This window comes from Pollachius pollachius (genome assembly GCF_949987615.1).
Source record: "Pollachius pollachius genome assembly, chromosome: 6".
Lineage (NCBI taxonomy): Eukaryota > Metazoa > Chordata > Actinopteri > Gadiformes > Gadidae > Pollachius > Pollachius pollachius.
In genome coordinates, this window is record NC_136939.1 from 27,357,352 (window position 1) to 27,371,368 (window position 14,017).

General features: G+C 45.3%; 1 protein-coding gene across 1 annotated transcript; it reads left to right on the forward strand.

Annotated features, from left to right (window-relative positions):
• The first annotated feature begins 1,566 nt into the window (after positions 1-1,566).
• On the forward strand, positions 1,567-13,995 carry ddrgk1 (DDRGK domain containing 1). The gene is made up of 8 exons (XM_079738362.1): positions 1,567-1,758; positions 5,024-5,182; positions 6,125-6,273; positions 7,113-7,214; positions 7,852-7,974; positions 8,276-8,314; positions 9,604-9,709; positions 12,880-13,995. The coding sequence occupies exons 1-8, from the start codon at positions 1,671-1,673 to the stop codon at positions 13,038-13,040; spliced, it is 927 nt and encodes a 308-aa protein (XP_079594488.1). The 5' UTR covers positions 1,567-1,670; the 3' UTR covers positions 13,041-13,995.
• The last annotated feature ends 22 nt before the right edge of the window (positions 13,996-14,017 follow it).

The window sequence follows — 14,017 nt, forward strand, 5'->3', positions numbered from 1 at the left end:
AAACACGAACAGATGATGGCAAAGACATCAAGGCATTTCAAGCAACAAAACCAATACACAGGAGACAGGGAAAAGAGGTCACAGAGGTCACCTTGAAAACAGAACATGCAGGCAGGTAGCAGAGATGGAGCGGCGGCAACAATGACTGTCACATCAAACAGGCACATCACCTCTGACAGAGATTCATATGTGCAGTAGTTGACGGACAGCCCTGTTTTAAGGTGTGCTGTTAAAGGGGAGTATGTATGTGTATCTTTGATAGTGGTAGGCAGTGAATTCCCATTTTGTATTGCTCTAACAGAAAATGATTGTTGACCAAATGTGCTTTTCCTAAATGGGATTAGAAGGTGACCTTGTGTGGTGCTTCATGTCTGATTCTGATCTGATTGTTGATGTTTGTTATGTTGTGTGAGTGTGTGTGATATTATTATTAATATTAATACTAGACTCACTGACGCGCAGGCAGATGGGGAGAATACTCAGCAGTCCAACACTCACAGGGACAGTGATGTGAAACCAGAAAGCTGTTCAGGAATAGGACACACACACACAACAGAGAGACAGCAAGTCAGAGAGACAGACGGACAGAGAAATCACGAATAATAATAGAAAAAAACACAAACATTAGTTAATTGTTAGTTACAAAATGTACGATTTCTGTTGCATGCGGAGGTATTAAGGTTTCCTCCCATTGTTTGGTGTTCGACTGCGGAACTAGTCGGGGACTCTTGGGGGACGTTACCGGGGTGGTAAAACAAGCAGTAAACACCTTTAAATCAACCTGTGTCTTCCTTTTATCAAGACACCTCCCATTAATACAACATATATAGCATGCTCATGTGTTTTATTTGCACACACATAACGTGTGTGCGTTTTAAACCTGTTTTAATCCAGTTTTGCGTGCGGTCCCGTCCCTCGCCACTAGACATCGCTGTTCAGTCGATTCACATTTTACATTACACCTACCGTATAGTCACTGTTCATATAAAACATATATTAGCCAATTACAAGCAGTCGCTGACTTCTTGTTAGATCATTCATGTGAATTGTGAGAAACTTCAAAGATACTATAAATACATTCATATTTACGAATGTAATTATAACTAGCCCGGTTTATAACTATACATATAAATACATTTATAGCTATAATTAGTCCTGTTCATAACTATAAATACATTTATAACTATAACTAGCCCTGTTTATAACTACACATACTATAAATACATTTATAGCTATAAATAGCCCTGTTTATAACTATAAATACCTTTTTAACTATAACTAGCCCTGTTCATAACTATAAATACATATATAACTATAACTAGCCCTGTTTATAACTACAAATACTGTAAATGCATGTATAACTAGAACAAGATTTGTATAACTATAAATACAGTTATAACTGGAACTAAGTTTAAAGAATTTAGAGTTATTTATAAAACTATAAATAAAGTTATAATTGGATCCAAGCTGCAGTGCATCAGGCAGCCAGTGCATCAGGCAGCCAGCAGGGGGAGGTGAGAAGCTGCTTCTTGCGCAGCGGTACTTTAAATTAAAAAAGAAGAAGACGCGACGCTGACGCCTTCTTCCGTCCGTATCTGAGCATGTTTATGATGTTTATTGACGTCCTGTCTATCGCCTAACATTTAACAATCGATAATAACGACGGGACCATGGAGATCGCGTTGTATTTGATCGTCGCCGCGGTCCTCTTCGTGCTGATCGTCCTCACGGCCGGAGTGCGCAGACGCGCTGAACCCGGTGAGGAGCGCTTCTTGTGTCTTATTTAACGTGTTGTTTTATTCTTCAAAACGTGTTCATCGTGAGGTTGTCGCGGTTTGTTTGTCGCACTTTATGGTGCGTTCACATCGCTGGAAATTATGTTGAAAACATTTTCGCGACGTCGGAAAGTTCGCGTGAACGCCACCTCATGACGCTGTTATGATTCTACTTCCGTTCGTCAACTCGGGCCAAATTTTGTTAACAGAGTTGCCTAGTTGGTGTATGGTTTACTAGTGACGCGCATGAACATGGCGGAACATGAACGTTTTACTCAAAATAAAAGAACCAACCATCATATCACATACTTTACTATTGATTGACGTTGTAACGTCCTTAGCATGACTAACGTTTAAATGTTTTAAACGTTATGTACTGGTAAACCAGCTCTAGATAAAAGCAAGTGTTGCCTTCCATACAGTGGCAATACTGTATGTGTTTCTCATAAATAAAAGCAAAAGGATAGCAGGTGATAGGCATCAAGGAATTAAAGGCATGCAAACCTAAAACTGATCCTACTAAGTTCTGTTTAGTTCTGACTGTTTTTTATCGGATAAAAAAAACATGCTGTAAAAAACTTTTAGATTCCCAACCGGCTACTTCCCAAGTGCGCATGAACGGTCGCTGTCGGGAACATGCGTAAACGTGAGCGTCATCACTGGTGAGCCGTCTCGTTATCACCAGGAGAGTGAACGCGCCTTCTGGTGCGTACACATTGCTGGAAATAGTGGCGAAGTCACGCCCGTTCCGGTAGAGCCCATGGGACATATGAGATCGAAAAATATGAATGGGTTTCAATGGAGAGAAAGTAATTATTTTCTGGTCCCAGTCTTTATAAGCCCCAGATTACACATATGTTGTCTGTGGATTTAAATGATAATTTTTCATGTCAAGAGTTTGACGGTTTATTGTGCAATTGTGCAGTGAAAGGCTGTGACGTCACGCTCCCTGCGACTGGCGTGGACATGACCGACATTCTCCCCATCGGCATAACTGAAACTCTCCACATGCCCCGACTTATAATGGTTTTCACCTCTTTCGATGCTGTTATCCTCTCTTTGGAAAAAAGCGGTGAAGTGGAGCAGAGAGATCGCCATGTCTGTACCGGAGTTCCAAGTGCGGGAGGTGACGTATATCATTGGCGTTGAGAACAGCGAAGAGCTGTAGTTCACAAAGCGGCCTCACACAAAACCTAACATTATCAAACTTCTTCGCGAATTTTTTTAGTTTTCTTTGCATGAAAAATTATCATTTAAATCCACAAACAACATATGTGTAATTGCTTTCTCTCCATTGAAACCAATTCATATTTTTCGATCTCATATGTCCCATGGGCTCTACCGGAAAGGGCGTGACTTAGCCACTGATGGGAAAAACATTTTCGCGACGTCGGAAAGTTCGCGTGAACGCCACCTCATGACGCTGTTATGATTCTACTTCCGTTCGGCAACTCGGGCCGAATTATGTTAACAGAGTTGCCCAGTTGGTGAAATATGGTTTACTAGTGACGGGCATGAACATGGAGGAACATAATCGTCTTACTAAATATAAAAGAATCAAACATCATATCACATACTTTACTATTAATTGACGTTATAACGTCTGTTGGCATGACTTTGCTCAGTTGTGAACGTTGTGTACTGGTAAACCAGCTCTAGATAAGGGCAAGTGTTGCCTTCGATACAGTGGCAATACTGTATGTGTATGTGAATACTTCTCATGAATATAAGCAAAAGGATAGTAGGGGATGTAGGCATCAAGGAAGGAAATAAAGGCATGCAAACTTGAAACTGATCCTACTAAGTTCTGTTTAGTGCTGACTGTTTTTTATCGGATAAAAAACCCTGCTGTGAAGAACTTTAAGATTCCCATCCGGCTGTTTCCCAAGTGCACATGAACGGTCGCTGTTGGGAACACGCGTAAGCGTCATCACTGGCGATCTGTCTCGTTATCACCAGGAGAGTGAACGCACCTTTCATATGGACTGTCACAATGTGGATGACGACATTGGTGTTCTCGCAATAGATATGTTTACTTAGAGTGGGGGCCTCTACGAATTCCCTTTTTTTGCATAGGAAATCTCCTTTCCTATGGAGATGACCCGGAAGTGCTTGAAGGAAAGGTGGTTTGAATTCTAAAAATGCTTAGTAAAGGAGCCTCGATGCTTCCTTTAACCCTCCTTTAGCATAGGTTACTCCTGAGCTTCCTTTGCAAAGGAAAGGAGATAGTGGAATCCCATAAACCTTTACGGCGGCAATATTTAAAGCAACAAGCCACCGTCGAAGTTTACCGACTCTATGCGAAGACACATGAGAGACGCGGCAAAGCAGAACAATAGAGGAGAAGAAAATACTATTGATAATAATGGATACCAATTCCAGAAACATAATTATTTGAATATATATTAATTCATTTATTGCTGGTAAGTAAGCACATAAAATAGACCATAAGAAAAGAAAATGCTAACTTGACATTTAAGAAAGACTACTAGGGGCAGTTAATTTCAACATCAACATAAATTCAGCCTCTTTTTTTGAACATGTGAATTGGAATTCGAGTGGCCTAAAACATTCCAGTTTGCCAAGTCCGACCTAAGTGATTCTCGCTGTTGGCGATAACCTGATTGAAATCAATACGACAGGAACGCAAAGAGCGCTTGTTGTAGTTAATCTTCGGAAAATTGTAGTTCCACACTAGAGACGCTAGAGGTCGGCAATACCCGCCGTCGCGCAATGACGTCGGTTAGGAAGAGTGGAGTCAAATTCATTTTAAACAGTGATGTCTTTTTCTATGTTCGAAAGGAAGCACCTTTTCATCTCTCCTTGATCCGATGACGTTTTCCACAAAGGTTAAGGAAAGGAGGCATAAAGGTTAGGAGATTTGACTATTGGTAGAGGCCCCAGGGACCTCTTGTTCTCGCTATAGTTACACGTTCATGGGATATGGGAACACGTGTTCTCGCGATAGTTGTACGTTCAGCTGGGATAAATAAGCATAAGAAAGAATAAATGTGATAAAATAGGATAAACTAAATGAGGATAAAATAAACTCATTTAATAATACGTATACAAGTAAAAATATCAAAAATAAAATGATAGAATAGGATCAAATAAAATCATTTAATAAGATAATACAAAACTAAAACGGGTCGTTGTAAAAGTGTAAGGGGGGGGGAGGGCGGTAGCTATGAGGTCAGAGGTCACAGCCATCGCCCTCTGACCCCGTGTGACCCTGTGTGTCTCCCCAGTGGACAGTGATGAGGCCTTAATGTCGGAGGGGGGCGGAGCCAGGGCCCCGCCCCCGCGAGCTGAGGAGCGGGCCGCCGGAGCGCCGCGCCGCCGCCGCCGCGACCTCAACGCCCGCGTGGCGGCACAGCGCCGTGCCCAGAGAGAGCCCTCCGACAACGGTATGTCAGAGGTCAACCCGGAGGTCAGAGGTCAGTCGGGAGGTTGAACGCTCCCCTCAAAGCTAAAGGGCCACACCCCCTCTCTAGGGGGTGGCTGGTGTTTACCTTTACATCCCCTAGTCAGCTGGTTACCCTGTAGTTAGCTGGTTATCCTGTAGTTAGCTGGTTACCCCGTAATTAGCTGGTTATCCTGTAGTTAGCTGGTCACCCCGTAGTAAGCTGGTTATCCTGTAGTTAGCTGGTTACCCCGTAGTTAGCTGGTTACCCTGTAGTTAGCTGGTTACTCCATAGTTGGCTGGTTACCCAGTAGTTGGCTGGTTACCCCGTAGTTAGCTGGTTATCCCATAGTTAGCTGGTTATCCTGTAGTTAGCTGGTTACCCCGTAGTTAGCTGGTTATCCCATAGTTAGCTGGTTATCCTGTAGTTAGCTGGTTACCCTGTAGTTAGCTGGTTACCCCGTAGTTAACTGGTTATCCCGTAGTTAGCTGGTTACCCCATAGTTAGCTGGTTATCCTGTAGTTAGCTGTTTACCCCGTAGTTAGCTGGTTACCCCGTAGTTAGCTGGTTATCCCATAGTTAGCTGGTTAGCCTGTAGTTAACTGGTTACCCCTTAGTTAGGTAGTTATTTTACTTTTTACATTCAGGGCGTTTAGCAGACGCTTTTAACCAAAGCCAAGTCCATTTGTCTTTAGAAAGAGAAACAACAATATATCTCTGAGTACAGTAAGGATGTTCATAGTACCAAGGGCGCAGCACTAACAATCACTAGGTTAACCTATTCCCCGTACACAACAATGATAGCTCGGGTAAGATGCTTGACCATGCTTAGTACTGTGAGTAAGTGCCAGAACGTACAAACACAATAGGCCTCTGGCTCCTTATTTGATGGATTAGCAGGCGTGTGACCTTTGTTTAAGTTGGATCCCTCTTCTGATTGGTCAGAGGAGGACCCTGAAGGAGGGGGAGGAGCCATCGGGGGGGGGGAGAGTGACCTGGAGGAGGAGCAGCAGAACCTCCAAGCCACCGGGAAAGTGGGAGCCAAGAAGCAACGCAAACTGGAGGAGAAGCAAGCAAAGAGAGCCCAGAGAGAGGTGGGCCAATCAGAGACACGCCCAGAGAAAGGTGGGCCAATCAGAGACAGGCCCAGACAGAGGTGGGCCAATCAGAGACAGGCCCAGAGAGAGGTGGGCCAATCATAGACAGGCTCAGAGAGAGCAGGGCCAATCAGAGACAGGCCCAGAGAGAGGTGGGCCAATCAGAGACAGGCTCAGAGAGGTAGGCCAATCAGAGAGAGGCCCAGAGAGAGGTGGGCCAATCACAGACAGGCCCAGAGAGAGGTGGGCCAATCAGAGACAGGCCCAGAGAGAGGTGGGCCAATCACAGACAGGCCCAGAGAGAGGTGGGCCAATCACAGACAGGCCCAGAGAGAGGTGGGCCAATCAGAGAGAGGCCCAGAGAGAGGTGGGCCAATCAGAGAGAGGCCCAGAGAGAGGTGGGCCAATCAGAGAGAGGCCCAGAGAGAGGTGGGCCAATCAGAGACTGGAGGCCAAGAGAGAGGTGGGCCAATCAGAGAGAGGCCCAGAGAATTGTATGCCAATCAGAGACTAGAGGCCAAGAGAGAGGTGGGCCAATCAGAGAGAGGCCCAGAGAGAAGTAGGCCAATCAGAGAGAGGCCCAGAGAGAGGTGGGCCAATCAGAGAGGCCCAAAGAGAGGTAGGCCAATCAGAGAGAGGCCCAGAGAGAGGTAGGCCAATCGGCGACAGGCTCAGAGAGGTGGGCCAATGAGAGAGAGGCTCAGAGAGAGAGGTAGGCCAATCAGAGACTAGAGGCCCAGAGAGAGGTAGGGCAATCAGAGAGAGGTGGGCCAATCAGAGAGAGGCTCAGAGAGAGGTGGGCCAATCAGAGCGCTGATCTCCTCCTCTGGTTCCAGGCCGAGCTGGGGGAGCGGGAGGAGAGGAGGAAGCTGCAGGAGCTGAGAGACCAGGAGCGACGCAAGGAGGAGGAGCGGGAGCGACTGTCGGAGCAGAAGGAGGTAAAGGAGGAGGAGGAGGAGTTAAAGGAGGAGGAGGAGGAGTTAAAGGAGGAGGAGGAGTTAAAGGAGGAGGAGGGGTTAAAGGAGTAGGAGGAGGAGTTAAAGGAGGAGGAGGAGTTAAAGGAGGAGGAGGAGTTAAAGGAGGAGGAGGAGTTAAAGGAGGTGGAGGAGTTAAAGGAGGAGGAGGAGGAGTTAAAGGAGGAGGAGTAGGAGGAGGAGTTAAAGGAGGAGGAGGAGTTAAAGGAGGTGGAGGAGAAGGTAAAGGAGGAGGAGTTAAAGGAGGAGGAGTTAAAGGAGGAGGAGGAGGAGAAGGTAAAGGAGGAGGAGTAGTTAAAGGAGGAGGAGGAGGAGTTAAAGGAGGAGGAGAAGGTAAAGGAGGAGGAGGAGTTAAAGGAGGAGGAGGAGCGACTGTCAGAGCAGAAGGAGGTAAAGGAGGAGGAGGTAGAGGAGGAGGAGAAAGTAAGGGAGGAGTAGAAGGTGGTTAAGGAGGAGGTAAAGGTGGAGGAGGTAGCATAGGAGGAGGAGAAGGAGGTAAAGGAGGAGAAGGAGTGACTGACGGAGCAGAAGGAGGTAAAGGAGGATGAGAAGGAGAAGAAGTGCCACTCAAGTTTGAACTCACCCTTCGTCTTCTCATCAGGAGGAAGAGGAACACCGTCTGAGGGAGGAGGAGCGGAAGAGGGAGGAGGAGGAGTACCTCAAGCTGAAGGCCTCCTTCATCGTGGAGGAGCAAGGGGAGGCGGAGCCTCTCAGCGAGGACCAGGTACGACTCCGGTTCAGAACACAGAATCCACTGAAACTTTAACCAAGCCAAACGTGGTTTGGTCGAACCTGGTTTGTGTAAACCTGGTTTGGCTAAACGTGGTTTGGTCGAACGTTGTTTGGCAGTAGCTCAACGTGGTTTGTTCGAACGTGGTTTGGCTGAACATGGTTTGGCCGAACCACGATTGGTTGAACCACATTTGGTCGAACCTGGTTTTGTTAAAGTGGTTCACACACGTATTGGGGTGTGAACGCGTCGGGGATCAGCATCCACGTGACGATGTTTGGTTTCTCTGTTTCAGTCACGCAACCTGCTGCAAGAGTTCATCCAGTATATAGAGGTGAGCTCACACACACACAAACACACACACACACACACACACACACACACACACACACACACACACACACACACACACACACAGCTTCAAACACCCACAAAAATTGACTTCACTTCAAACACATTTCTACACAGGAAACTATTCAACAGAGCCTGCCAGTCTGCCCCTTCCGCTAGACCCCCATGGGACCTCTGGGTTCGGGAAATTAGAATGGGAGTCAATGGAAAGAAATTCATTATTTTCTGATCCCAGTCATTAAATGCCTTGGATTACACATGTTTGATGTGCATTTAAATTATAATTTTTCATGCAAAGAAAACTACAATTTATCGCGAGGAAGTTTGGTACTGTTAGGTTTTGTGTGAGGCCTCTTTGTGAATTACAGCTCTTCGCTGCTCTTGACGCGAATGATATACGTCCAGGGGCGGTTCTAGACAAATTTTCATGGGGGGGCCAGGCTGGGGCCAGTTGTTTTGTTGGAGGGGCACACTGAACCCGGGACGCAAAATATTTAGTTTAGTACTAAGTAACGGCATTCAAAAACACAATATACAATAATTGGCTTTTTCCCGTTACAGCATTTATTTCAGTAGCATAGTATTAAGTGTTTCCTTCAGTTACAGCCTTTGTCAATATTATACATTTGAAATGTTTCATTAGTTAAAGCAATTGACAATATTACAACCTTTTGGGTTTCCTTCACTGACATCAAACCACTCAGTATCATACATCACCAGCAGCAATAAAGTAAGTATCATATATTATAAATCTCAAGTTCCAGCTTGTGCGTCAGTGCCACACCATTGCAAGCAATCGACCCCCGTCCGGACGGAGGGAAAAAGAAAACGTTTGAAGGAGGGGCCATTGGGGCGTACGAGCTCAGTTTTATGGGGGCACTGGCCCCTGCTGGCCTGCCCCCAGAACTGCCCCTGCATACGTCACCACCACTCTGGTACAGACATGGCAATCGCTCTGCTCCACCTCACCGCTTTTATCCAAGGGGAGGATAACAGCATCGAAAGAGTCGGGGCATGTGGAGAGTTTCAGTTATGCCGATGGGGAGATTGTCGGGGTTTGGACCATAAACGATTGCACCATAAATGGTCAAACTCTTGACATGTTTTGACTTTTATTTGTCTACGATAACAATTCTGTGGGGATGACATCGCTCAGTTTGAGGAGATGATTTAGAAACCGTTTTTTGGATTTAGTTTCTAACGTGAACGTGGTTTGGTCGAACGTGATTTGGTCGAACGTGATTTGGCCTCAGCTCGCTTTTTTCCCGGCAGGACTCCAAGGTGGTTCTCCTTGAAGACCTGGCGTCACACTTCGGGATGCGAACCCAGGACGCCATCGCCAGACTGCAGGACCTCCTCGCTGATGGCTCCCTCACAGGTGTGTTAAAGCTCCGCCTACTTCCTGTGTTTTAGTGACATCACAAGTGGGCGTGTCTGTCTGTCTCTCGATTTTAATTAATTCAAAGGGCTGATATCGTGGCACCAGGTGAGTGAGTGAGGGATTGAAACTAGGGTCCCTACACATAAAAAGATGCACCAACAACTTAGTTTGCAAACCCGGAGTTGATTTAAAAAGACAAGCATGTTTTACAAGCATTACTAGTAGGTCCGTGTTTACAGGAAGTCCACTCAAGTCGATTACCGAATGCGCCGGAGTTCAGTTCAAGGAGGAAAGTTCTGGAATTTATAATTTATATTTATAAATAATATATAAAGTGTTGACACTTAAATTCAAGGACTTGCATATGTAAGTTACAGTTGCAAAATATTTGTTCGCTACAATCGAGCATGGCACGTTGTTGACAGAAGACGCACTGCACACTTGATGAAGGACAGTTCAAGCACTGGAGAAGACGACCTATCTACAGCTTCAAGTCAAGAGAGAGAGATGGTTCGTGTTTGTGTTTTCCCCGGCTGCGGAAAAAAAATGAAAAGTTACACCCCAGAAACTTCCCATAGACTGCCATCGCGGTACAATGACCGATCTCTGGTAGACCAGTGGCTTATTGTTTTGAATATGGACATTGAGACTATATGACCACAATTGTTAAACGTTTGGATAACTCTTTATTCTACACGGTTTACACAGAAAACGATTGAAGTGGTCCGAAAATTCCCCCCACAACTCCTTATACACAATACATCGAGGTTAGCCTACATGGACAACTCACAAGATCCTCTTTCACTTTCTCGAATGAAGTTAGGGCTTCAAGGACTTATTACTTTGTTTCGTGATGCATCCTTCCCTACACCAATTGTGAACAATCACATATAACACAGCAAATAAGCAAACAACTTTACCTAAAGTCTATCTGTAGCCGCTTGCTGCACTCGTGGAATAGCATCTTTCCTCAATGGCACTTTCTTTAGGTTCTTTGGGTCAGCAGCTCTTTTAGGAATGATGAAGTTATCGAAATGAGGTGATCCTTCTGCATCAGCATCTCGATTGGCGTCTCAATGTCCATATTCAAACAATAAGCCACTGGTCTACCAGAGATCGGTCATTGTACCGCGATGGCAGTCTATGGGAAGCTTCTGGGGTGTAACTTTTCATTTTTTTTCCGCAGCCGGGGAAAACACAAACACGAACCATCTCTCTCTCCTGACTTGAAGCTGTAGATAGGTCGTCTTCTCTGGTGCTTGAGCCGTCCTTCACTCTATGAGTCAATCACGTGTGCTGTCAACAACGTGCCATGCTTGATTGTAGCGAACAAATGTTTTGTAACTGTATGTATGTAACATATGCAAGTCCTTTAATTTACGTGTAAAAACTTGCTATATATTATATATATATCAGTGGAGGCTTCTCCATTGAGGAGAGGGAGGAAGATCCTCCCTAACATTGTTGAGAATAAAAAATGTAGATTGCCCAGACTACTGTAATGAATTAATGCCCTTAAATAGGACAACTTTAATGCCTTTGTATATATTATGTTTGTTTCCCTTGGTAAAGGGACAGTAGCACCCCCATCGCCTATTGACAATTACTTCAGGGAGGAAGGTCCTCCCTCAGCCTCCGTTGACTCCCATTAATTTCCCCGAAAGTACTGGCGGCCGGTGAATAACATGGGGTTCAATGGGAGAGAGGAGGAAAGTCCTCCTCTGAGTGGGTGTGACCTTAAGGCGTCTGATTCGCGCAAAAATCTATTCGCGCTGCGCTATGAACCAATAAGCAGGATCCCTGGCTGGTGAGCAGTGTTGCCAGATTGGGCAGATTTCCCACCCAATTGGGCTACTTTTAACCACGTTAGGCTGGGAAAATTATCATTGGGCGGGAAATCTGCCCAATCTGGCAACACTGTCGATAACAAACCCGCTCTGCCTGCATTGCCGCTCAGTCTAAGAGACGCAAAGCAGGTGAAATCATCTGAAGGATAACGAGATTCTAACATTTGCGAATAAAGTGTACAATAGAAACAGAGGACATTGTTCATGTTTAATTACACAAAGCATTCCATTCATTGAGTTACAGTGCTAAGTTAGCGACCAAACAAAAAGGTAGACCACTTCGCAAAATCAAGATCACCAAAAGTAATGGCAACGTCAGTGTTGTGGGCGCTACATGGTTTGCTAGGTACTCATGGCTTACTGGTAACATTACTTGCAATCGACTGTATTGCTGGCCCTGTTTGCTAATGAATAATGGCAAAGCTCCAATGTGGGCTGTTCATGGTTTCACTGATGTGAAAAATCTTGATAGGGCAACCAAACGCCACGACAAGTGTCAAGTTCGCGTTGGTGCTGCTATCCGACTTTCCTTGCTAGGCACCATGCCTATAGATCAGGTTGTTTGAAATAATGTTCTCGTTCTTTTACTAGTTTGTTACTCTGACCGTTCTGTTTGATATTGTGGAAAGGGTGAATGATTCAGAGCATGATGCATTTTAAATGGCATCACTTTTGATCTGAGTCTTTTCTTAAAACAATAACTGAAAATAAACATAGCTAAATTACAACCAATAACTTCAGTCATTGAGGGCAAAAATAGGTCCAGATTTTTTTATTTACTTTTACAAATCAAGAGTAGGCCTGATTTGACTAATGGGCTTTGCATCCTTTCCTTCTGCCCTTACAGTACATTTCAAAGACATGCTGCCCACCAGCTTTCAAATTACAGTGATGCCACTGGTGGCTTTGTATCAATTTTATTCACATAATTATCCCTCCCTACTATTTTGTAGTTCACCAAATTGTAAATTCCAAAACTTTGATCCTTGAACTGAACTCCGGCGCATTCGGCAATCGGCTTTTGTGGTCTTCCTGTAAAAACGGACCTACCGGTAATGCTGGGTTTGCAAACTAAGTTGTTGGTGCTTAGTTTTATGTGCAGGGACCCTAGTCATCCGAGTCTTGGTGCTATTTTTAGCGATATCAGTGGTTCAAAAATGACGATTTGGAAGAGAAACTCACTGCCCCAAGCCAATAACATGGAAGCCAAACATTGCGCCGGGCAAACTCTAATGCTAGAATTTCAATGAAAAATAGAAAGTATCTGGAGGGCTTATTTGATGGGTTCGCATGCCAAAACAAAATGTCCCTGCCCCCCAGGTGTGATTGACGACCGGGGGAAGTTCATCTCCATCAGCCCGGAGGAGCTGAGTGCAGTGGCGCGCTTCATCCAGCAGAGGGGGCGCGTCTCCATCGCCGAGCTTGCCCAGGCCAGCAACTCCCTCATCAACCTCACGCCCGTGCTCCGCCACCAGGCCTGACCGCCGTGGTCACAATATGGCCGCCGGCCATCGGTCGCTAATTCGCAAGATAGAGGCGACTGCTTCGTCACTCTTGTGATTAAGGGCTAGGAGGAAACGGCCATTTTGTGAGGAAGTGGCCATCTTGTGTGGTCGCTTCCTGACTCACAAGATGGCCGCCTCATAGCTCGCTGACAAGATGTCCGTCTCCTCACAAAATGGCCACCTCCTAGCTTACTCACAAAATGGCCGCCTCATCGCTCGCTGACGAGATGTCCGTCTCCTCACAAAATGGCTGCGGTTGCCTCCTCCACAGGTGATAGAGGCTAGGCCGAGGGCCGCCGTTCACTGTTGGAACTCATCCAGTATCCGAGCTGTAAATAATTAGACCACCGGACCTGCCAAGCTGTTTGTACGTTTTATTTGATTTGTTGACAACACTTTTCGATAACCAACTGGAGTTCTGCCGTTAATTGGATTTGTCATTTTAAAACAAATGATTGAGTTAACAAATGAAACGGCGTCCGATGTGTGAAGATGATGAAATCAATAAACACGATTGCAAATTAAATAAAGAGTTCTGTGTAACAAGGTTTCATTTCTCAGCAGGGTTGGAAGTTTAGTGACTGACCATCAACAGATACATTGGTCTGACTTCCATGAAGACCCCAACATGGATTTGACACTAACTTAGCATTTTACCTAAAAACACAAATTCTCCTGTGTTACGTTGATTTCAGTCCCGTCTAATCAATTCTTTTGATCATTTTCATCGATCCTTCCACATTTTAAAGTGCCTCTGGGTCGAGTCAAGAGCAGAAATGTCCGTCAGATATTAACGAGTTTATAAGACTTTGTCTTCAATGAACCTCGTCCAATCGATGGTCAGCAAACGTACCCCGATAAAACACGCTGGGAGGGGGGAGCGGACCAGGACGTGGACCACTAGGACTGGTCCTGGTCCTGGTCCTAGTCCTGGTCCTAGAGCTGGTCCTAGT